This window comes from Leucopleurus acutus (genome assembly GCF_964270905.1).
Source record: "Leucopleurus acutus genome assembly, chromosome: 10".
Taxonomy (NCBI): domain Eukaryota; kingdom Metazoa; phylum Chordata; class Mammalia; order Artiodactyla; family Delphinidae; genus Leucopleurus; species Leucopleurus acutus.
In genome coordinates, this window is record NC_139153.1 from 35,273,902 (window position 1) to 35,300,015 (window position 26,114).

The following is a 26,114-nucleotide window of genomic DNA, read 5'->3' on the forward strand; positions in this document are numbered from 1 at the left end:
TCTGGATCCGGCAATGCCAGTGACCTCAGAGAGTGGGTGCATGACTCCAAGATGGTAAGACCCTGAGCTAAATTTTAGATTCATGATCTAATGTAATCTTCACAACAGTCCAGTGGGACCGAGATCACTTAAAGAAGAGGAAAATGTAGAATAAGAAGCTAAGCAGTTCTCAAGGCCATATACTAGGCACAGGTGGAGTCAGGATTCGAACTCATAGTCAGCTTCCAGTGCCATAAACTTAACCCTAAGCTCCACTGCTTATGTCTGGCCCCTATGAGCTTGTACATCCCAGGATGTACAAGTCCCTTTCCTGAGCTGGTCAGGTTACATCTCAGCCTTCTCTCCCACAAGAGACTTCAGCTCTTCTTTCCTGGCTCCAGCCAGAAATGATCACAGCACACTTGTTGAATGAACGCTGGCTTATTTTTTTTAATTTGGCAGTTTAAAGTAATTAACGTCATTTAGGCAGGCATGTTATTAAGTCAACATTCAAGGGAGGGTGGACCAGGGAAAATGAATATTCCAGGTTATATAAATATCAATTTACTCACTGACTAAAATATCACAGAACTTCATCATATGTCAAATATTTTAGTCCCTTTTATTTTTGCCTTTTACATTCAAAGATGACTCCATTCCCTGACACAAGTCTAAGAACAAGTCTACGGTACAAAGATTCCCAGGAAATAACGTCAGCAAAAATGTAGAGGAGAATTTAGCAAGATGGGATGTCCTTTCTGCCTCCCCCCAACATGGATGCGACTCTGTCTTCTCCTGGCCATTTGGCTAAGTCTGCCTTGACTTCTGAAGAGATGCACAGGTGTGAGTCACCGCCCCTAAGAGAATCTAAGCACCTGGAGGTACGGGCAGCAGCATCTCCCTACCTCCATCTACTCCAGCAGGTGCCTGGTTCAGACAGAGGCAGGGCAACAGATGTCGGTAGGATGGATGGACACTGGCAAAATGGTAAGAGTACCACCCATCTCATGGTGGAGCTGATGGGAAATAACGTAGGATCTGCCATCCTTTGGAACTATGCTAAGTCTCAGCACCGAGTCCTTGGAGCTCTACGGAGTGCAGGCTCAGGGAGAAGCAGTGAGCTGACCCAGGTCTGAGAGCTCAGCAGTGTCAGAGCCAGAGCTTGGACCTCAGAACTTGGACCTCAGACTCCCAGCCAGAGCCTTGACCTCTCTAGCCTTGTGACCCTCTAGTCCAGCCACATCGTACCCAAACAACCAGAAAAAATAGGAAACAAAGTCAGCAAACCCAGATCGAGACGGTAGGAAGATAAATTCTTGGAAGGAGGTAGGATTACCAAATTAATCTTCAAAAAATAGATAAATACGAATATAACAGGCACTTCTGCATTTGTGTGTGTGTGGGGTCTTCCACCTGGCTCTTACAGCACTAGCTTTGTGATCTTGGGCCCAGTTTCCTCAAATGCAATACGAGGATAGAAAATTACTCAGAGCTAGTTGTGAGGATTAAATTAAAGGATCTCTTCATGCACTTGCTCATTCACCAAACACTCAAGCAGCATCTCCTTGGGCCAGGTGCTAGGCATGCCAAGAAGAACAAGGCATCATTCCTGGCCTCTGAACAATGACCCCTGGTCAGAGAGGAGATGAGAAAACAAATAACTGACCATCAGGTACAATGACAAATACCAGTGCAATGGATGCTCTAAGAGGAGGAGGCCAATATAACACAGATGCAAAAACTCTTTGTAAATTCTCTAAGTGCTAAGCAAGATATCAGGTGTTTTGAAGACCATTGCTCACCTGTGCTTCCCAAACTTCCGTCTCCCACTCTCCTCCCTTTGCCTCACATTTCCTCCCTGTTGCCCCCCATTATGCCACCCCCATATTGCCTCTAACTGGGTTTCCCACACAGCAGCCCATTGGTAACACTTGGGACCTATTAAGGCGGCTGCTGGCAATAGGAAGAGGCAAATGCAAACATAGGTAGGAATACAGGTGTTACGGTCAGACAGCCCTGAGTCCAAGAACTAATGTCACCACTTGTATTAGCTTTGTGACCTTGGGCAAGTCACTTCCCCTCCCTGAACCTAAGTGTCCCCACGGGGAAAATGGGGCTATCAGAGCATCTAACCCATGGCGTTATTGAGAAGGTGAAATGAAATTTATACAGAGAGCTTAGCATTGCATCTGGCTGAAAGACACTAACTATCACCATCTATCATTTTTATTGGAGAAAACACAACTTTAATCTCAAAGATCAACACTACACCTTCCAGAATAAAATTAATCTAGCCAATAATTTACCCTGGTAACATTTAGAGCACTGTTTTGTTTTTTTTTTCTTAACACATTTATTATGTTGTGAAATCAATTTATTGTTCACAGCCAGACCTAGAGAGGTCAAGGCTCTGGCTGGGAGTCTGAGGTCCAAGTGCTAGCTCTGGCTCTGACACTGCTGAGCTCTCAGACCTGGGTCAGCTCACTGCTTCTCCCTGAGCCTGCACTCCATAGAGCTGCAAGGACTCTCGGTGCTGAACAATGAATAGAATAGAACAGGTTAGGTTAGGTTAGGGTAAACTAGGTTAGGGGGGAATAGAATAGAACAGAACAGAATAGAACAGAATACAGTAGGACAGAGTCCTGTCAATCAAATAGACCAGATTGCACTGGAGGGAATAAAGCTAAGTGGTTTCATAAAACGTGTTTCCCACGTGAAGTTGTATGGAATGCGTTCATTGACCCATGTATTCCTCACTGCGGACCATGGTCGAAAAAGTTTGAAATCCACTGACTTAGAAAAAATGCAGTTTTATGCCCAACAGGCCCCTGGGGGAGCAATCCTTGTAGTAGGAGATTAGGAGCAGCCTTTATGGGAAGCAGATGGCATCCTTCATATTGATGTTCACCAAACAATTTTCTGTTAAAGGGCTGGTAACCACAGGTCTCAGTAACCTATTTGGTAAGAAGAAAAACCATTGGCGACAGGTCAACAAATTTCTCTCCATCTTACAAACTGGAGAATGGCCATTTCAACTCTGCTCAGTGATTTACAAATAAACTGCTTCAACAATCAGACATGCTCCTGGGTACCTTCTGACTTAAAAGATAAAATGCCTGACTTGCTCCAAAGCCCCCATTTCTATTGCAGAGAAAATCTCCAGTCACGCCACGCACGCGGAGGAAGGCTGCACCAGTGCCAGCTTTAGGCTGGGTTCAGAGGCTGCGCAGCCACCACTCTTGGCCCATGATGGAACAGACTTCACGCACACAGTTATGGAAGCAAACCGTGGTGGGAAGATGTGCACATTTCTTCCCAGGAGGAAAGAGAGAGAACGACTGGATCTCTTTAGGGGAAGCCAGCAGCCTTCCCAGAGGTGGCATATAATAGCATTTCTCAAAGCATGGTCCCTGGAGCACATTAGAATTACCTAAGACATCTGTTAGAATGCAGATTTCTGGGCCCTGGGTCAAGCTTACTGAGTCCAGTTCTCCTGGGCTGGGTCCCTGGAATCATGCATCTTAGCCAGTTCCCCAGGTGATGTTTCTGCATGCTGAATTCTGACATCCTCTAGAGTCAGGGCTCAGTAGCCAGACAAGGGCAACAGGGTCAGCAGTGTAGACAGCCAGAATGGCCTCGGCCGAGGCACAGAGGCGTGACACAGCCTGATGTGTTTGGGACTGAGCAGTGTGCTGTCACTGAAGCATTCAGAGTGAGGATGGGAAAGGTGGCCACAGCGGCAAAGGGATTTTCGTACCCAACACAGCTCTGCACGCCTCACTGAGAATTCAACGAGTGTCTGTTGAAGCAGGAAGGAAGGGAGTGAGGGAAGGGAGGAAGGAAGAAAACATTGTCAAGATTTAGTCAAAAGCCAATGTGTTCTTGTAAGTCTGTTAGGACAGGTAAAGATTTTCCCAAACCATGATATTCTCCCCCAAAAAGAAGCTTTTGGTCCTTTGAAGCTCTATTGTGGAAAAGGAGAAAGTTGAGGCCTCGTGTTTTCAGATGGGATTATTAGTAATGAATAAACACTTGACTAATTGTTCTGTCTCCTACTCACTTCACTAATGTAGATCATGTTACTAGGGGGATGTTCCCCAACAACGCATTGGGACAAAATATTTTGGCTGTTAAAAAAGAGAGACGTTGGGGGAACATTTTCTCTACGTGAAATTCAGGCTTAAATGCGATTTAATAGGAGGAAATGTTGCAAAGGCCTTTTTGCCTGGAGAGTAGAGAAGGTTTCCTGTGGAGTGCAGCAGGGGAGCTTTCAAAGGCGTGGGGCAGGGAGGAGGGGGACATGGGGCTAGAGGCTGCCTCCCTCCGTCCTGGGAGAAGCCTGCTCGGGGACTTGGAGCCTTCCTTCCCTCTGTGGCCTCAATGCCCTGATCAACGCACGAGCCGGGGGCTGGGAGGGGAAAGGCCAATGCTCCATGCACAGCCCATTCCTGTGAGCCCTGGGGCGTGCCATCAGACCCCAAGCACCCACCCCCAAGCTGGAAGGGCTGGTTCCCAAAATCTGCCCCAAATAAGAGATTTTCTCATTTCCTTCTAGGTGAGTCATCAGGCTCAGCAGGAAGGTAGAAGGTGGGCACCAGATTCCAGTGACTGTAGGACCACACAGCAAATTCCGGATATGATGAGACATGGAGGGCTCCACAGAGCAAAAATCACACAGGAAGCTTCACGGCCTCCATAGAATGACGTGCCAGGGAGGAGCCAGACTCGAGACTCTCCAAAACCTCAAAATGCCATACTCTGTCGGGTCTGATACTGGGAGGAGGGGACGGGCTGGAGGTAAACATCTTTTGGCAAAACTGCCCCCCATTAAATATAATTTAGTTCCCACTTCCCAGCCAGCTGCTCCCCCTTATCTCAGAGGGGCTGTGCTTGGTGCAGGCTTTCAGCATATCCGTGGGCCAGGCAGGGGGAAGAGAAAGGACAACTGCACTTGCAGGATACAAATGCAAATCACCCAAACTTGCTTTAAGCCCTCTCACAAGTTTTCCTCCTGTGTGGAGGTGCTGGAAACAGCTGATGCAGGGTGCAGCTGGGATGCTGCCCAGGAATGGGTATCGCTGCTCCGTGTACGCTGCAGCAGACGAAGATGCAGCTCCCAAACCCCTGCAATGCACAGACTCAGAAACCCAGTCCCAGGGATGTACAAAATAAATAAACAAACAAGTGTACAATCAAAGGAAGCTGCACAGAGAAGGTGACATCATGCCCAGCAAACACCGTGCAGCATCTTGATGCCAGCAGGGCTTCCGAGAAGACCAGGTAATGACCCCATGTGAAGATGAAAGGGACAGAAATTAAAATTCACGTTTCTCCCTAATGTCACTGGGAATGTGGTGTTCGAGTGCTTCATGGAATTAGCTGCAGCAGCTTCCTAATTGCCTTTGCCGAGTTGCCGCCCCCAGATTGATGGTGGCGGCTGCAGAGGCCCCATCAGTCTCGCTTGGTGCTCCACGCACACCCGCCCGGCACTGCGGTGCTCCCGCCACAGCTGCTCAGCTTGGCGCTGCGGAGGCGCTGGGACCCCTCTGCCAGGCTCGGAGACTTCGGAGTGGGGAGACTCGGCCATGTTTTCAGGGTGTTGATGAGATGGGCTGGGATGTTCCCCAAGGGCGAGGAGAGGGGTCATGGGCTGGGAGAAGCGAGGACCAGCTGGCTCGGATGTCTGGCAGTCCCTGCTGGCACCAAGCAGGCTATGGGCAAAGGACCCACCCGCAGGGCTTCAGAGCTGGACTGCTGAAGCTGGGAGGCGGCCCCGACTTTCTGCAGCATCTATACCTGATAATAGGGGCTCATAAACCCCAGCACTGGAGGGTAGAGGGGGAAAGGATTGTGAAGGACCTAGTTTTGGCCTGTGCACAAGAGTGTTATTTCCATCACCAGTGTGTGAACGCCAGGAAAAGGCTCCTTTCTTTATCCATACATTCATGCATTCCACAAACAGCCCTTGAAGCCCACCCAAAGGTAGCTCTGTGCTAGTGCCAAAGGAGGACCCTCTCCCATCAGAAAGAACAAGCTTGCCCTCAGGGAATTTCAGCTCTGGCTCACCTGCCTCCTTCTCCACACCCACCACCCCCAATGAAAGAGATAAGCGTCCTCAGGATATCACACTTCCCCAGAATGGCCTGGGCACGGACAGATCTGCCAGACTCATACCATGCAAAATAAAACAGACCCTGTGGATCCAAGGGCTATGGCCTTCAAGCTAGCTGTCAATCATGCAGAAAAACAAACTGTGGCTGCCCTGAGGGGAAAAAAAAGAAAAGGAAGCACCAACAAATATCCAGGAAAGACAAAGAGTGGGGATAACAAAAAATGAGGAGCTAAAATTGACTGGGCACTTTCCAGACATCCAGTTCTGTGCTAAGACTGTTACCACATATTGACAAAGCTAATCCTCACCATGACCCCATTTTACAGATAAGGAACCTGAGGCCCAGAAGTGAAATTAACTAGAGCCAAGCTGGATCTCAAAGTCAGATCTGTCTTGTACCAGGGTCCCAGAGCCCAAGCTGGCTCTTTCACACAATCATCCATTACCATGATGGGAAATACACAAAGGGAAATTTAGCCAAATTCAATGAGATTCTCAGAAAGGCTTCTTAAGAGTCAGACCTAATGAGGGGAGGCCTGGCTGACCCTCAAAGGAAATCAAAAAACAAGCAGCATCGTTTTATTATAATTAAAGGGAAAACTATAGAAACCTAGAGGGCATACAGGTCCCTCCCCCCCTCATTCCAGCTCTTGGTCCTTTTTAATTCTGTATTATGAAAGCAAATGACAATGCACTAAAAGCTAAGAATTCCACTGGGGAAAGGATTAAGGGCAGAGAAGTTTCCACCAACCAACCTGATAAGCCAACAGCAGGCTAAGATCAAAGCATGGGGAACATGCTGGTCCTGGGAATACCCAAATGTCCCTCCTCAGACCCCACCCCAGCCCAGGCAGCTGAACAGGATTCACAAGACCCAGGTTCCAAGCCTGCCTTTGTCACTTGGAGCTGGGTAGCCTTGGGCCAAGATATATTCTCTGTCTTTGTTTTGGCATCTCTAAAATAGAGATGATGACAGAATCAAACTCAGGATTGTTTGTGAGAAATTAAATGAAACAATGCAAATAAAGCACATGGCACAACAGGCAAATAAAGTACCTGCATCATTATTACAATTACTTCCTAAGAAGACCTTGTGGGGCTCAGTGGTGGGCAGCTCTAGTGGAGGGCCGTAAATAAGACCTCCGGGTGGCCTGATATTCTCTCCCCCCGTGCACAAACTACTGTCTTCAGCAGCCAACCTGCCCTGATATGTGGGAGAGCTCCTGGGGAATAATAATAACAACCACAAAAGCAGCAGCAGCCCACCTTTTCTAAACACTTCTTCTGAGCCACTTATTACCAAGCATTCTGTGTGCATCTTCTCATTTGCATCTCTTAACTCCACTCTAGAAGTTAGTACCATTGTGCCCATTTGACAGATAAGAACACTGAGGTTCAGCAACTGACTTGTCAGGGTCATGAGACTAGTCAGCAGTAGCACTGGATTCTACCCTGGAGAGGCCTGTCTCAGATCCGGACTCTTACCTCTACACAGTTCTTCCTTCCCAAGACCAACTGCCTCCCTTTAAAGTAAAATTTTAAAAACCAATAATCCTCTAATTTCTTTCTCAGTTTATATATTTTTCATATCACTCATAGGGAATTTGTGATTTGTTTCATGAAAAAAAAACTGAAAATCTTGCTGTTTAAGTAGGAAATCTAGCTATAGTTCCAAAATTCTGAAACTCCTGTTCTGGGAAATGTATATTGTTGGCTTTTTTCAAAGGACTAGTGAGCTGTCGGATTTCCCTGGTGGCGCAGTGGTTAAGAATCCATCCGCCAATGCAGGGGACACAGGTTCGAGCCCTGGTCTGGGAAGATCCCACGTGCCATGGAGCAACTAAGCCCGTGCACTGCAACTACTAAGCCTGCGCTCTAGAGCCCATGAGCCACAACTACTGAGCCCACGTGCCGCAACTACTGAAGCCCACAGGCCTAGAGCCCGCGCTCTGCAAAAAGAGAAGCCACCGCAATGAGAAGCCCGCGCACAGCAATGAAGACCCATTGCAGCCAAAAATAAATTTTAAAATAATAATAATAAGATTAGTAAGCTCTGAGCTCTTTCCTGGGAGGATTACATCTTACTTCAGGGTGACCAGATGACTCCTGATGTTCTGAAATACTGGAACTTGGCTACAGACCCTGGGATTTTAAAGTAGTTACTAGTTTTCAACAAAGGGAAACAGCCCGTGTATATCAAAACACACACACACACACACACACACACACACACACACACACACACACACACACACACACACACACACACACACACACACACACCTTTTACTGGTTGCCTGACAGTGATTCCCTCAAGGTGTGCCCTCAAAAGCATAGCTTTCTGACAGGGGCCCAGGCCAAAACCGAGAAGAAAGAACATTCAAACTTGAGCTTTACCATCCCAGAAGCCAAATGATCACCATTTATGTCAGTGGGGCAAAAAGCTATGCTCACTCAGCTGTTTGTACATGATGTAGCATATTTTGTTAATAGAAATTTCACTGATAATGGAAACTGGTAGGAGGCTAGGAGGAAAGCCATATGTTATGACTCGTGGCCAAAGACTACCTACCTCCAGTAGATTTACTGCTTCCCCCACCTATTGTTCTTTTTATACTATTTTTCTGCCTCTGCCTCAACAAGGCACAATGGAAAAGGCATTTAGGATGGCACAGGTACAGAGAGCCAAACGCCTGCCTGGGATTTCTCTCACCTTGCTTTGCAAATTACAGTACAGCATGATAGCAAGAACAAAAGTGAATCCCACAACTGCCCCACCTGTACTGTACAAGGGACAGGATGGGAAGAATTAGGGAAAGAAAGCCAAAAAAAAAAAAACCTTCGTGGGGACATAATAAATGCTTCTGTTTGCCATTGTACCCCTGTCTCATTAAATGTGTGTGACATATACTGCCTTAATCTTATGAACTCGTTGTGGGATCAAAGCGACTAAAATTCCAGGAGTTTCTCTTGCTCTTCATTAATAATGAAGCAGACACTATAAACAAGAGAGTAGCCAGAGAACTAAGGCTTTCCGTGTGCCACGTATTGTTCTGAACTACTTCATCTGTGTTCTCTCATTGAGCCCTCTCCAAAGCCCTATGACACAGGAGCTTTTATTATTAGTTCTATTCGGTACTAATAGAATGAGTAAACCACGCCCCAGGTAGGTAAAATTAGTGACTTGCAGAGTGGAATTCAACTTCAAAGCCCATGCTCTTTTTTTTTTTTTTTTTGCGTTACGCGGGCCTCTCACTGTTGTGGCCTCTCCTGTTGCGGACGCGCAGGCTCAGCGGCCATGGCCCACGGGCCCAGCGGCTCCGCGGCACGTGGGATCCTCCCAGACCGGGGCACGAACCCGCGTCCCCTGCAATGGCAGGCGGACTCTCAACCACTACGCCACCAGGAAAGCCCCCCATGCTCTTTTTAAAAATCTCTTTTCAGCTGTGCATGGCTCAATGTAATAGAAATCTAGATCCTTCTAAAACAGACAGGCTCTTTCCTGGGAGCCAAGAGTTATAGAGGAGGAAATGCAGGGTCAAGTTCGTAGCATGGAGAGGGTCTAGACTTGGGGGTATTCCAAGGGCCAGTTATACCTTTGATTCCATTTTAATGCAAAACACTAAAGTCTCAAGAAAATGCATCAAACCATCAAGTGTAAAAGGCACACCCTCACGAGCCAAACTTAGGGACCTGAGGAAACAGATGAAGAGCAGGTTTGACTTCCGGAGGAAAATGTGAGGGGAAACGCTCCCTGCTTTTTGCAGATCATCTGAGTCCTCTTGTCTAAGAGGAGATTGAATCCTGCTCGGGAGTTTCGCAAGGTTGTTCTCTTCCTTGGCAGCCCTGCCTTCCAGGCTGAGCAGAGGTATAAGGTACCTGACACCCACATCTCTCCACTGCCAGCCAGGGCTCCTCCAGACAACCTGCCCACTCTCCCTTAGGAACCATTCCTGTCCCATCATGGCTCCAAGCCCCCTTGGAGCGGGGGGAAGTCCTTCCCCGCCTCATGGGGGCCCAACACCCACAAAGCCTTCGCTGCCAAGAGAACACCTCTTGAAACCCCACCTGAGGACAGCACACCTGGGGGAAAGAAACCAGAGAGGGCACTAGCACCCCACCCACCCAGCCCTTCTCATCCTGCTGAGGTCCTGACTGAAGCTGGTGCTCAGGTGGGAGCAGCTCACACAGGTGACTCACGCTGCAGAGAAAAGTCAAAGGCTTGAGGGTTAAAACACTCCAGTCTGAGTCCAGCCCTACCACGTGGCAAGCGCACCACCTCCCTGAGCTGCAAGCCCCGCCTGTAGGAGGTAGATAACCTGGGCCATCTCCCAGTGCAACTAAGGGCCACAGCAGATGCCTTGCGTTATCTACTTTAATATGAAGAATGTTTGGCTCATTAAACACTCCCCCCAAAAGCCCATTGCCTCCCTGTCCAGTCCCAATGAACAGTCTGTTCACCTGAGCTGGTTATGATCTTGGTGGATTTTGAGAAGCCACCAGTGCAGACCCTGTAGTTCCGTAAGAGTCCCAGGTACAAATGGCTCTTGGGTGACTTTCTGAACTATTTGGCCCAAGTAGAGCAACCAAAGGTTTCGCACATTGACTTTCATAACTGACGTCTCAGTGACTTCCACTGCTGACTATATGGTTTATGCATAAACAATGGTTAAAAGTTATGCAACTACAATAGCGTCATCTCCCCCAGAGTCAGTACCAATGTTTACACAAAGAGGGGCACTCATTCAACGTCTTTAAGGAGATCACAGAGGACCGCAGATGCTCAAAGGCCAAAACACAACAACAGGCTGTGCCAAGCTCTGAAGAGGAGATGGGCGGGGCCAGTAGGAAGGGCCACGGAACCTAGGATGCCCTTCAGTGCCTCCCATGACTTGTTGGCCGATGGCAGTCCCCATGCGCTGCTGCACCTCCCCGCCACCTGACTGGGGGAAAGGACACCCTGCCAGTGAGGTGCCTCATCCCCTGTCTGGTCTCCAGCATCACTCCCCCAGGAAGCTGTTAGGAGAAATCTAGAGTCCTCCAAACCTAGCGGGAAGAATTCTCATGGAGGAAATACCTGGAGAGCACCAGGTGTCCGTGGCTGGCTTCTGAATGCACTCCCACAGTGGGGGAGTCACTGGGCCCGCTGTGTCTCCTGAGGCTTCAGGCCTCACTCCGAGCACTGGGGACCCTCGGCCCTTCCTCAGCTGACACACCACCTGCACAGCAGCGTGAGCCAAGGCGGGGGTAACAGGAAGACCCTGAGGAGGCTCTTCAACCCCGATTCCTCATGTGGGCATCGCCCTGACTCTTACGGGAAGGGAGCTGACCTCTAGGAGAAGAGCGAAGGTCTAGGCAGAGGCTAGGTCCCCTGCAGCCCCCTCCTGCTCCGAAGTACCTGATTCCCCAGGCTCCTCCCTGTCAGGTGCCAGGTGGGACCACCTTCCTACCTGCCAGCACTCGGGCCCACTCCCCTGTTCACGCACTCATTCATGTCTATGGAGCCAGCCCCACAGATGCTCAATGAAGGTTATCTTAAGAGCTTGTCTTTGTCTCACACCACCAATAATAACCTCCACAGTTCGATGGCAGGAAGCTTCTACATACCAGGTACTATGCTAAGTGCTCTGCGTATTTTATTTCATTTAACCTTCACCACAGCCTGTAAGGTAGAAGGCACTGGTCTCCTCTCACACTGGAGGGTGCAGGTTCAGAAGCGTCACACCACAGATCTGAGATTCAAGGACAAGTCCATCTGACTCCAAACCCTGTCCTCTCAGCTGTCTTCCCAGGCTTTGATTGTTTCCGAAGTAATTCCCCAGACGTTATCTCATTTAATCCTCCCAAACACCCGTGAGGTAGGGAAACACAGGTATTATTCACATTGTTTTCAAACTAGAACTGAGATGGAACAAGGTCACACAAAGATGAGGGACCAGGCAAGCAGACTCCAGAAGCCCAGGTCAGTCACCTGGGGGAGGCTGCTTAACTTCTGTAATCCTCAACTTCTAAATCTGAAAAATGGGGTGAATGGTAGTTCCTGACTCATCAGGTAGTAGAGAGAATTCAGTGGGATGACATATGTAAAGTACTTATCATGGTACCTGGAACGTGGGTACACCAGAGTGAATGCTACATGTTTTTACTATTAGATTAGACCATTTGCCCAAGGCCACTCAGGAAATGCCTACAGAAAAGATAAGAAGACAAACACCAGGGCTCCTAGGCTCCTAGGCCAGTGACCTTTTTCTTTGCTTTAACAACACTGCATCTCCCAAGATGTGTCTCTGAAAATGTTCCAAGCTCTGCAGCTATTATGATGATGAAGAAAGATGGGCAAAGGATGCCTCCCCAACTGACTGTGGCCAGAACATTGAAATAAAATGAGAGAGAGCAATTATACTCCAATAAAGATGTTAAAAAAATAAAAATAAAATAAAAAATAAAATGAGAGGATGAGCTACCCAGCAGGAAAAAGAGAAAGCCGAAATGAGCACGGCCCATCCTTCAAGGGACTTCACCCAGGCCCAATGGGCCCCGTGCTCCCTGTGACGCTCTGCTATCATCATCTTGAAATTCCTCGTAATTTTTTAACAAAGGGTCCCCGTTTCGCTTTCGCACTGGGCCCCACAAATTATGTAGCTGCTCCTGGTCTCAGCAGACCCTCCGCTGCAGCTGCCTATAAAATCTCAGAAGCTGGACAAACCGAGCTTGGTGGACTGGGTCATTCGGTTCTGTCCCAGCACCCTGGTTCACTGCCTTAAGCCACTCTCGCTAGCAGCACAAGAGGACAAGAACAATCTTCCCCATTAGCAGGCGGCACCTGATGCATTCTGTGATGAGCAGCATTCATTTCTACTGGCATACGCACACACGCACAAACTTAATAAGTATAATGGTAATGACATGTGCAAGCCCAAAATACCGACTGGCAGTTGCTTCACCTCAAATGGATAACCAGAGGTCTGATCTGTGAACCCACAGCCATTTGCAGCTCTGCCCAACTTGTCTGTCCAGATCGTTTACATGGATAACAGCTCTTTTAACCTTGGGAGAGTACTGTTTTCCAATATTGGGTGCCAAGATAAACACTTGGCAGTGCATAAACTGACGGAAGAGCCATCTATTTCTTGTCAAGAGATAATGCTCTCCTTCCCAATATGGCCTTGAAATGCCCATTAATAGTCTGACTATTGAGTTATTTATTTCCATAATCTTGATTTGGGGTAACCGGGAAGCTCTGCAACATATAACTGTAATACACCTTATAAATGTAATGCCTTATTTAAACAGCCTTGGAATGAGCACACGAGTGTTCTTCAAAGCAAATGGAAATTAAAATGTTTACCATTTATTGAAGACATCCTGGACCCTTTTCAAAGTTGTGCCTGTAAAATAACTTTCTTCTGAAAAGCAGACATGCTGGCTATGCAAAGAGAAATCTCCTAAAACACATCAGCTGTACAGATGCCTCATCTGCTGAGGGTGAGCTGTGGTCCAGGCTGGACTGTGTCAGAGAGGGGTCTCTGAGGCTGACTTTGCACTTCAGGAACGATCACCTCAGTTTGCTGGTCAGTAAATACTCAGGGAAATCAAGCATCTTCCTCTTCCTCTGCATCATTTTCTTCTCATGAAGGAGAAGCTCACTTTTGTTTAATGGACCAAAGAGGGCTGATGAAGATTCTATCAATGTTGCCAGGAGCCTGACATGAGGAACTTTTCCTCTTGTTCCATGATACACAAAAGCATCACTGCAGCCACTGAAGATGAAGCATAGGCCATTATGTCTCTTGTATAAAAATTACATTAAAAGAGGAGTCAGGGTCGGGGGAGGGAGAATCTCATATACTAATTCATAGGCTGGCATTTATAATATCTATTTCCTTTTTTTTCAGTCTCAGCCACAGCAAACCTCTAAGTCCAATCTGAGTGTCCCAGGGAACACGCAATCTGCGAAAAGTCTGTCTAGAAGACACTGTGGGTCTCAACAAGCGCTGTGACTGCAAAAGACGGGGGGACCCCCAATATAAATGCCACTCACTTCTGACAGAGGATGTGTTTTTGGATAAAGAAAAAGCTTATTTGTTGGTAATCTGTAATGATAGATCTGGATTAATGACAGACCAGAAACAAAGGATCCTTGTGAGAATGTACACCTCTTTCGATAAGCCCAATATACCAAGTCATTTATTGCTCCACGTACGTGGGAGCTCTAAACACCTAGGCGAGGATTGATCAAAGACTGAAAAGCCTAAAACCCCAAACCTGACTTCCACAAATATGTGATCCAAACTGCAGGACAATGGGACATCCTGCAGGGCCACAGGTACTTGGGGTAATGGTTTCACATTTCTTTCACTTTTGTTCATCATGATACACGGCTATGTCTTCTTCACAACTAGAAACGTTATTTGTGCTTGCCCTTGCCTGACAAACTTTATAATTATTAGGTGGTTTGGTACTCATGTGTTTGCCTAAATGCACACTGGTATTAGAATAAATAAGATAAAATAAAATAAAACCCGCCTGAGATCACCTGAGTAATTGATCAAAATTAATAACCACATTGGAATTAAAAGTCTGAAATTTGCCTCCAACAAGAAAACCATGCCTATGTTTTCATTTCCCTTAATTTTGACTAGCATTTGTAAATCGGAGCAACTCAGGCTGCAGCAGTTCCTAATGAGAGAAAAAGCAAAGCAGAAATATTTCTGTCAGAAAAGAAACTTTGAGAAAAAGAAGGAAAGAAAAAAATGAACAAAAGAGGCTCAGACAAACACTTAGCAAAGCCATACAAAAAGAACTTTATCTGGTCCTCAAGTGACCAAGCGTGAGTGTACAAATACAATAAGATATATGTGTGGGTAAGATGCGCGAAATGAATTCTAACTGGTTTATCCTGCTCTGCGGATGTCCTGGTGACTGGGCTAATGAGACCAATAAACTGCCCTGAAAGACTGAAAACTGTCATTTCCGAGATTTCAAGACTTTGAAAAATAATCTGCCAGGGAAAAGTACAGTAATAGAAGTGGTGCTGTGAATTAAAACACTGGCATCACAGGTTGAATGCACTAATCTCGTGGGATGACAAATAACCGTGTTTATTCAACAAAAATGTTCAGCCTAGTAGCGCCTCCCCAGTAAAAGCAATCCATAGAGTGCCAGGCTTCCTACAGGCAGCACAGCACTGCTACCCAATTCCTGATAAATGAATATTCCTATTTAATTATTTAAAAGACCATCAATTTCCACATTGATCAAAAGTCATAATTATCAAAATGGCTTAAAAGAACCAACCTTTTACTTTGCTGACTCTGTCCTGTGGAAAGAGACATCACATTCACGTATTAAAGCCGCTCTCTCTCAATATATAGGTGATAACGCAAAAACCTGGTTATGCACTCCAAGGAGAGCACGCTTGATAAGAGCTGCATGAGGCATCCAAAGTAAATGTCAATTCTTTTCTAGCATTAATGGCAGAGACACACAGTACCTGTATTTCCGCTGTGTATTTATCATCACGATTCTGTTAAATATAATTGGAACTCTTCATTCCCATGAACATGCGTTCCCTGAATGCAGAACCAAACAGAATGACAAACCCAGCTCCTACCAAATTCTCCCTAAGAAGGATGAAATGAGAATCATGCCAGTTTAATACCTTTTATTGTGAATGTTAGGGGTGTGGAGCCCATGAGTTTAACAGCCTAGGTTACTGGACCTACTAGAATGCTTCTCACTGAATACCAAAATAGAGAGGTAATGAAACTATGCCTCCCCAAAAGAAGCCACACAAAGCGCATTCTTTAGGGAAAATGAAGCAAGATAGAGGCAGCTGAATACTGGCATGAATATGTCAAATAGGAAAGTTAATTAAAAGTTGAAGTGAATGGAAACCCCTGCAGTATCTCCCAGCTAAGAAGGCAGGACACAGGCACACAGCCACACTCCAGTGATTTGCTTTCAGGGGCCCGCTGTCCTATAACAACTAAAGCCTCTCAAGATTGACTCCAACTCCCATACACGAGTCCTACGTTTTTCCATTCTGTACTGGAAACACAAAACTTTGCCAAAATGTGGACTACAGCATTTTATACGATCAAAAATATCCTCTTTATAAGGAACAAACAGATTGCTATTCCTGTGCTCAGCAAAGAAAAAAATAGGAAAAGTCTGGCAGTGGGTACCAAATATATTATCATAAGCTAAAGTAATGAAAGCCACGGTATTAAACAAAGAAACAACTGATGAAATCTCCTTTCTAAAGCCATGGCAGTGAGGTACATTGTTAAATAGCTATATTTACATTGAGGAAATCAGTGATAATACTGCTACCTCGAATTATATTACCTAATAAAAACCTGTTACCAAAATGGTAGTTTTCCCAGTCTCCAAACACTTTAAAATTGGTGGCCAATTACTATTTAACTTATATTCACAATTACAATTTTGTAAAGTTTTTGCCTTAGTGCAAAAATTACTAAACTCCCATTCTAAAAATGAACATCCTGCATCAATTCACAACATAAAGTGTCAATTAGAAAAACTACATAGAGTACATAAACTTGTACAGTGGTATACAATATACCTTACTTAACTGAAAATCAAGTTTAAATGTCCATGCCTTAAAAGTATGATTACAGACTCTTACGCAACACCTTTGGGTCCCCTTACTACAGTGTTAATGCATTTATCAACCAAGTTTTCTAACTCATCTCGAGAGTATCTTAATTGTCAAGGATGCAGTGATGTGATGGAAGGGTGCAGAGTTTCAACTCAGGAGTAATTCCGCATGCAAATGGACAGAAACTTGAAAATAAGCAACAGAAAGGCAACTGTCTCCTTGCTTTTCCAAATGATGTTATGCCTCCCCCAACTCTGAGCACCTCACATCCTTTCTCATTCATACTCTGAGTTCTCGAAATCAATTTTCTTTTCTGATTATAAAAATACAATCATATTTGGGGGCAATGGGCCAAGACAGCCAAAAGGTACCTCCCCAAGTTGTCTAACATGCCCTGCCCCATCATTCATGGAAGTCCCTGCCTAGCAAGCCAAAGTGGTGGGTATCGCAGGACTCCATGGCCAGTGACTGCAATCCAAATGCAAGAGCAAATAAATGCCCACCCCAGAACCTAACGCCCACCAACACCTCACCTTCCCCATGCATCAGATTACAAAATGCCAGGCAACAGCAAGAAATGACAACAAAGCCACAAACAGCTGGAAATAATTACCCAATTGTCAAGCTGCAAACATGACAAAAGCAAAGCGACGCTTGTGAATACAGTATCAGAAGGATGCTGATAAGGTAAGAGAAGCATTTTAGCTTTTTCCAATTTGCTATTATAGAGTAGCCAATAATATGGTTGATGGGATTTTGTGCAGTGTGTGTGTGTGTGTGTGTGTTGTGTGTTAACTTCAGAGAGAAGGAAAACATATATTTCACGTGCTCCTACAAAATGTGAGATACGAGATATGTAAGCACAGCCCCCTCACAAAAAAAAGTTCACAGGCTCTGAAGGGTTACTTTCAGAGTTGTTACAACTAAACTACAACGTGCAGATGAAAAATATTTCTTTAAAGTTATACAAAATGTTCTCTTCTTTAAAAGCATAAGCAAAATACACAGGCAATGCAATAGGCCAGAACTCTTCACATAAAACATCTGACACGCAGGCAAAATGCCAAAGCTGAGTACAGACTGGTCCAGATTAAAAGAACACTAGCAAAAAAGGCAACTCCTATAAACTGAGAGGCAGGTCACAGGTATGTAAATTATCACTGACCATAAAGGCACATCATAACCTCAAGTTTTTATCAACTGCCTATAATTCAATGAACTCTGTCCCCAAATAACAGAGTTGTGATAACAGTCTTTCCATGGTTTCAGAGAATATGGCTATTGGCAATTTTTAAGCCAGGCTAACCTCTGTCATTCCACTGTGGGCTCATGCTTCATTACGATATTTGGATTTCATGTGACAAACTGTTTCATATAATGTCCCCAAAAACTCTACTCTCTAAAGCAGAATGCCATAAATAAAATACGTACTTGGTTACCAGGCAGCACGCATGACACATATGTTACATTGGCCCAAAAAGCACATTTTAAAATACTTAAAAGTTAACTTAACAATTTAAGCTTTTTGTATCAGAGAATTATCCCCCAAAGGCCAATTTTATTTTCTATCTTTGAGAGAATTACTGGATTCATCCTGTTGATTTGTTAACTTGAAATTCTTTTAACCCCTCTAATCTCTCCTCCCCGGCCCATTTTTTCCCCTTTTTTCTTAGAGGGTAGGGCAAAAGACCATATATCTCACAATGTAATTTTAAGCATAATGCTGCCTGTTTGAATTAAAATTGATGCTGGTTCTGATAAAAGCCTAATAATCAATTCTGCATTCTCATTACTCTCCAGAATATATGGATGCAGACCAATTTCTTAAGTTTGTAGACTACTCTCATAGGTTATTACCCAGCAGTGCAGCTGAGTGGAAAGATAACCACATTCATTCTCCTTATCTGTAATGATGTAATGCATCCCAGCCCTGAGTCTAGATGATTGGGGAATAATGGGATCGTACAACTGCGGGGATGACAAACAATAGTGCAGCATCTTTCTCTGATATACTGAACCCCAGCCTCCAACGCAGGCAAGGTGAAAGACATCATAACAGGCACTGATTCTGCCCCTTGGATGAAGTTAGCGTTTTTTGGCCAGAGGAGCATCTGCTCTCACACTGAAACAGCAATACCGACACTGAGAGGAGAGCCATGCAAAAACACTCAGTTTCCGAGCCCCAGCCAGGACAGTGCCAGTGAGTATCCTCCTTTTCTTTGTGTTTAGAATCAAGTGTCATCTAAAAATAACCGGTTGGTAAGGAGAAGTCACTGCACAGTACATTGCCAAGAAACGGAGGATCAGAGACACCTCTGATAACTGATGCTGCTCGGGGTTCACGTTTGTTTGGAAAACTAAATCTGCCTCCATTTTCTGTGCTGGAAAAATCATCGCTTCCTGCCACCACAGAAACCTTACCTTCTGCAGAAGCTGGGAGCCGGAGTACTTAGCTGCAATAGATTTTATCTCTCCCCCAAAAGCAGAGGCCCAGAGCTTCACCCTACAGGGAGAAAGGGCACAGGAACAAATGTAACACCGTGTCACAGTCAACACGCACGCATATGCACACACGGGGCTGTGGCTGAAGGAGCCAGGCGGTATAACATTGGAGAAAAAAAAAAAAAAAGACAGAAAAAGCGCCTTGGTAGAAACTGCCAGCACCAAACTGCAGAGCGCAGCGCGGGAGGGGGCCCGAGGGGGTCACATAGTTCAAAATGCGCAAAGTGTCCCAGGCTCTCCGGAAAGACGACTGAATTTTATTTGAATAATTGCCTGAGAACTTGACCACCCAAACTGAGCATCACCTGGCAAAGATTAGTCGAAAGAAATCCACCCATCCCCCCCTCCCCAAAAAGAAGTGAGATGGCAAGATAGCAAAGAAGGGGTAAATAAACGGCCCATGGAAGTTGCATGCGGTAAACAGGCTTCAAAGTTGGTGCTGTCGCCGGCGGTGAGCCTCTCCAGGTCTCCCTCGCAGCCCGGGGAGGGGGCGAGGGAATCCCACCCCAGTCTCGCCGCCCCACGCGGGTCCCCGCCGGCAGGTGCTTGAGGCGAGGCCGACGCCCGCGGCAGGTCCTGCCGGCCGCACCTGCAGGAGCCCAAACTTGGGCACAGCGAGTCGCGGGCGGCAGGGTACCCTCCCCGGGCGGCACAGGACCTGGCACTTACACTGAGAGCGGGATCTGCTGCTCCGAGCGCACCACGTCCCCCAGCGTGGCAAAGAGAAGCGCGGCGGTCAGGAGTGCCGAGGCCCCCCGGGACGCGCGCCGCTGCGAGCCCAGCCCGGCCATGCTAGGCTCCTTCCGACGCGCCGGCGGCGGCGACGAGAGCGGCAGCGGGGAGCTGCGCCGAGCGGGCGGTGGGCGAGCGCGCTGCGCTGCCTGCTCCAAGCCGCCCCGCCTGCCTCTCGCGCGCCGGGCGCACTCGGGGAGCAGAAAAAGGAGCGGGGCGGGGAGGGCGGAGAGGAGGAGGGAGGGGAGAGAGGTGGAGAGGGAGGCAGGCGGGGGAGGAAGCAGGGAGACACGCCTCTCGCAGCGGCGGCCGCCCGGCCCCGCCTCGGCGGCTCTAGGAGTCCGGCCGGCCGCGGCGGGAGGGCGGGGGGCGCCGCGCGGGCGGGGACTTGGAAACTCCAGTGTCCTTGGACGCGGCTGAGAGCGCCCTGCCCCGCCCGGCCCACTGCGGCCGCCGAGTTCTTTACAACTCCGCAGTCCGCCGCCGCGGACGCCACTCTCGGGCTGGACCCGGGCCGGACCCCGCAACCCCCAGCCCAGAGCTGGTTGGGGGGCGGGGCGCAGGCGGGAGGCTAGGGCCCGGCCGGATAACAGGCGGCGGCGGGTCGGGTCCTGAGGAGCACGGAGGTGGCGCGACTCCCGTCCCCGCCGCGCAGTTTCCCGGAGGGCAAGGGGTGCAGGGAAGAGGCCAAAGTCTGAGGAAGGGGCCGGGGCTCGCGGCGGCGGACTGGGTCGGGCAAGGCTGAGTGCGGTGAGGATGAGAGCGGGGCTCGGCTGTCTGGCGCGGGCGCTGCTGCGTGGCCGCCCGCGGCTGCTCCTCCGGCCGCAGCGCCGATCAGGGAAGGCGCGGAGGGCGGCGCTGCTGGCGCGGCGCTGGCACACGAGCGTGGGGCTCCCGGTTTCGGGCCGCAGCGGGGCCTCCCTGGCGCGCCTGAACCCGGGCCGGGCTTCCGAGCAGCTCGCGCTCTGACCCGCTGGGGCCCGGGGTCCGCGCGACTGCGGCGAGTTGGGGGGTCGGGAGGGGAAGCACTGCTTCTCCAAGTCTATCCTGACTGGCGGACTCCCTGGATTTCGGGAGTAAGAGAGTCCTCTGAGGCTCGGGGGCTCACCCGCTCCCCACTCGGACCCCCACCCGCTGGGCAGGAGACGCGGTCGAGCGGCTAGCCTAGGCGGGGGCGAGGAGGAAGGAAGTCGGAGAAGCCCTGGGCGTCCGGGGAACCAGGCTTCCCTGCAGCCTCTCTCGCCGCCGTCCTCAGCTCGGGACCCGGCTTCGGAGCCCCGGCCTCTGCGAGAGGGAGGTCTGGGTGTGACTGGGAACTTTGTGGGGCCCTCGCGCCGACCGGCAGTAAAGACCGACCCGGGCAAGGCTGAGTCATCCTTGACCCACCGAGCGCAACTCGACTGACCCCTGGAAGCCGCGCGCTCCTGATGACGCGGGGTCTCCCGGGGCGTCCGCCGCCTGGGTTCGCCTGGTTTGTATGACTCCCCTACAAGGGCTTTGGGACCTTCCCCGTCACCTGCCTCAACGCCCTCAGCTTTCAGGGGAGAGAGCAAGGGTGGGCTCCAGTTTCCTTCTGGTGCTTCCGGGCGAGAATCTAGGCCGGCTCTCCTGCCCAGCATCCCTGCAAAAAGTTACCCCAGCACATGTGGGGCTGGATCTCAGAGTTGACTGAACTGGGAGAAGGACCGCCCAGGTGCCCTTGGTGTTTTTGCTGAGTGCGGGGAGAGCCGGGGCTTCAGTGGGCGGGTCGTGTTCCCACCTTGGGGCGCAGCTCTGGGAACAGGCCCCGCCCGGGAAGCGCCAGGTGCTTCCCGCCCACGGGCAGCATCTACAATCTCCATGGATGACTAACCGGTTATAATGAATTCTCCGCTTCTGTGCACACCTTCCGTCTATGGAAGTGTGCTAGCACTTCCAAACGGAGACAAGCGCGGCCTGACCCCAGGGCAAAGGGTCCGGATGGCTTTGCTGCTCAAATTGGGGGCTGGGAGGAAAATAATTCTCCCGTCAGACCCCAGAAGCCTTCTTTCTAAATGAATGAATAAGTGTGAGTGAGTGAAAGCATACTAGTCCTTATTTATAAGCCTACAGTCCACTACCAATGTAATATCTATATGATAATGGCCTTCATGCATTCCCTCATTCATCCAGTGAATAACTGTCGAGCATCTCTGTGACAGGACCGTAGGGTGTGCCGGAGACCCACTGGTGAACAAATCAGACACCTGCCCTCAAGGAGTTTATACACTATTAAGGGAGACAGGCTTTACTCCAAAAGCCGTAATGATAAGTGCATAATTATAAACTTTGACAAAAGGTCAACTATAGTATGCACGAAGAAAATGTACCTGTAATGTCCATATTATTGTTATGACTATTAACTGATGAGAAAATTGAGGCACAGCAAAATCATACATCTTAGTCATATATAAACAACCACTTGACTGCTGGACTATATTGAGAGCCACTTGGGCATCAAGATCATGACGACATTTTATGACGAAGTCATTATTCTCTGCCAGCCTTATGCAGGTGAACATCACAGGCATTTGGGGGCAACTGGAGAGGAACCGGGAGAGGAGCCCTGGCGCAGGAAATCGCAACCCCAGAGAATCACAGCACCCTGAGCATTTGTAACTTATACATGGACCATCTTAAAGAGAGCATATGCACAACACATTTAAGAAAGATCCCACTAAACACTTCCTACTCTCTCAAAAATAAAAAAATACTTAAACTATCTGATATTAATAAAATCAGAGCTCAAAGTGTCACAGATTTGAAGTCCTATCAGCTACTAACTCTATCATCCTTTCCAGAATCACAAAAATCAGTGCTGAAAGGGATCTCTCAGCCTTCTAGTGCCATACTCTTATTTAACAGAAGGGGCTCAGAAAGGTTTAGCCCGTTGTCCAAAGACACCCAACCACTTAAAGGAGGGTCTCCAAACCAAAGCAGGGGGTTCGTACAGCCACATCAGGACAAGGGACCAAGAAAGCCTTCGATTTGCCAAGTGCAGCCCCAGGCATCTGGTCCTACTTGCCATTTTCACCCAAAAGCCTATATTTCAACACCCAACTCTCAATGAAGCATTGAATCCAGCCAATGAACATTTCATTGGCAGACGTACAGCCTCTGTCCCATCAGCTGAGGATACTGCACTTGTTCTGCCACAACAAAGAGATGCTGGAGGGGTTTGAGCAGAAGTGAAACATGATGAAACAGAGGTGAGTGTTTTAGAAATGCTCACCTGGTCCTGGTCTAAGTAATGGGTTCTAGAGGAGACCCCAAAGCAGCCATTCTCAGAGCAGGAGAGGGCATTGCCCCTGGCGGCATAATGAATCACTGGGACTTCTCTATTTGTCACAATGACTTGGAATCCTACTGGCATTTCATGGATGGGAGCAGGACAGTCCCACACAAAGAAGAATCATCCTGTGTCCCACTGGACTTTCAAAGGACCCACTGGACATTCAGATAGGAGAAAAATCTGCTTATAATCACCTGAATCTAGAACTTAAACCCATTTTATATATAAGCACAAAGGAGTTTTTGCATGGTTTTAATAAACACTGAATTTTCCAGGAATGCAACTGCAGTGTAATAAAGAGAAAGTTGTCTTCTGTTTTGTTCAGAACCTTACCAAAAAGGTTTTGTTTGCTTGTTTTTTTTGGTGTTTTACCATTTTGGAAAATCACTTCAACTACAGCTGTGCTCATGGATCCTGAGTCACCAATAGAGCACCTCTGTATCAGTCTGCATTTGGGGGTGTGGCATTCCTATTTAGTCTGCTTACAGGCACAAGTACACAAGCGCTTCACATAGTGAAATGCTTCTTATTTTATTATAAATTACTTTTATTTATCTTTGATATTACCAGATGAAGCATCATATTGATTTTTTGGTTTTAATTCTGACTTTAAGTAGGTTATATTCTCTCAGAATTTCATATCAGAATGGTAATGGGGGTGTGTGTGAAGATCTATTGCTCTATATTAGAAACACCATTGAAAGGCTGTGATGTTGCTGGTGGAGATACAAAATAGTTCACCCTGAAGGAGCAAAATGACAAATGCTTTAACTTTTGACCCAGCAATCCCTTTTCTGGAAATTTATCTTACAGTTGCTAAATGATATACATGTGCAGTTATTCATTACCGCATTATCTCTAAGAGCAGAAGACTGGAAGCAACCCAACTGACTCTCAGTACATAACTGGTTAAAGAAACTGGTGCATCCACGCAATGGAATATTATGCAGCTATTTAAAAAATGAGGATGCTTTCTATATATGGATGTGAAAAGATCTCTAGAGGGACTTCCCTGGTGGCACAGTGTAAGAATCCACCCGCCAATGCAGAGGACACGGGTTCGATCCCTGGTCCAGGAAGATCCCACATGCCGCGGAGCAACCAACCCCGTGTGCCACAACAACTGAGCCACTGCTCTAAAGCCTGCGCGCCTAAAGCCCGTGCTCCACAACAAGAGAAGCCACTGCAGTGAGAAGCCCATGCACCGTAACGAAGAGTAGCCCCCGCTTACCACAACTAGAGAAAGCCCGCGCACAGCAAGTAAGAGCCAACGCAGCCAAAAATGAAATTAATTAATTAAAATAAAATAAAAAATATCTCTAGAGTATATTTTTTTAAAAAATTTTAAAGCACGGTACATAGCAGGATATATGGCATGTTGCCTTTTTTTTAAATTAATTAATTAATTAATTTTTGGCTGCATTGGGTCTTCATTGCTGCATGCGGGCTTTCTCTAGTTGCAGTGAGCGGGGTCTACTCTGCGTTGCGGTGCACCGGCTTCTCATTGCAGTGGCTTCTCTTGTTATGGAGCACGGGCTCTAGGCGCACAGGCTTCAGTAGTTGTGGCACGTGGGCTCAGTAGTTGTGGTGCACGGGCTTAGTTGCTCCACAGCATGTGGAATCTTCCCGGACCAGGGATAGAACCTATGTCCCCTGCACTGGCAGGCGGATTCTTAACCACTGCGCCACCAGGGAAGCCCCACATTGCCTTCCTGTAAGAAAGGGGGAAAATAAGATTACATATTTTTATTTGCTTAAGAAAACAATGGAAGATACACAGGAAACTACTAATAGTTACTCCCTGTTGGGAGATTAGGAGGAACAGAGTAGATGGGGACGGGATTCAGAGTGACACTTCACAATATCTATCATTTTAAATCATTTTGATTTTTGAGCCTTGTTAACCTATTACTTATTCAAAACAATAAGAAGATAAATGTTCATAGCTCTTGGAACAGTTCAGACACTGGGGCCAGAGCTGGAGTGAAAGGAGTGGTCATTGGGATGAAATGTGCGAGACACTTAGAGACCTTGATCCCCTACAGAGGTGGTTCTCAAGCCCTCAGAGGTTCTGATTCAGTAGGTTCAAGTTGTGTCAGGAGATGGAGGGGCATCTGTGTTTCTAATAAGCCCCTCAGAGGATTCTGATGCTGGTGGCCATGAACCACTGTTGGCAAGCATGCGGTTTCTTTTACATGAAATGTAGTGTAAAGCCGAGTGGCAGTATGGACTTTGGGTTCAAACAAACCTACATTCAAGTCATGGCTCACCCTCACATCAGCCGTGAGAATTGGGCAAGTTACCCAACCTTTCTGAGCCACACTTTTTCAACCACAAACGATGGATAACAACAGCACCAGAGAGCAGATATCACACAGACATAAAGAGGGTGCAATGGGACGATGCAGCTAATAAGTCGACAAATGTTCATTACTGCTTCCATTCTGCAAATACAGCAAGATTTCCACACCTGGGCTGTTGCCCTGGCTCACTTTGCCTTGGAGTGCCAAAGCTTCCTGCTTCACCATCACCATGCACACACATACACACACACGCACAGAACCCACCTCTGCATCCCCACCACACTGCCCAGCCCACACTGCTCTGCACCATCCTCCATAAGGACACCCCTTCCCCTCGCCCCTCTCAAATACATTCCTTTTTCTTCCTATGGCAGCTAGAGCCATCTTTTCAAAGACAAAAATCAGACCATAGTCATTCCCCTCCTCAAAATCCTCCAGTGGGTTTCTGTTTCCAATTAAAATACAGGCTCCTAACCAAGGCACCCAAGGCCCTTGACTCCCGCCCCCCGCCCCGCCGCAGCCTCACTTCCATCTCTCTCCCCTTTGCTCACT

At 47.7% G+C, this 26,114-nt stretch overlaps 1 protein-coding gene across 1 annotated transcript in view; it reads right to left on the reverse strand.

The window, feature by feature from the left end:
* Window positions 1–20,008, reverse strand: part of CACNA2D3 (calcium voltage-gated channel auxiliary subunit alpha2delta 3) — a gene marked incomplete at both ends in the record, with an annotated part of 784,748 nt that extends 764,740 nt beyond the window's left edge. The window contains 2 exons of the mRNA XM_082847776.1: window positions 19,137–19,218; window positions 19,887–20,008. Of these exons, the coding sequence (XP_082703902.1) occupies window positions 19,137–19,218; window positions 19,887–20,008 (204 nt within the window). The remainder of the gene's footprint in view (window positions 1–19,136; window positions 19,219–19,886) is intronic.
* Window positions 20,009–26,114: the final 6,106 nt, after the last annotated feature.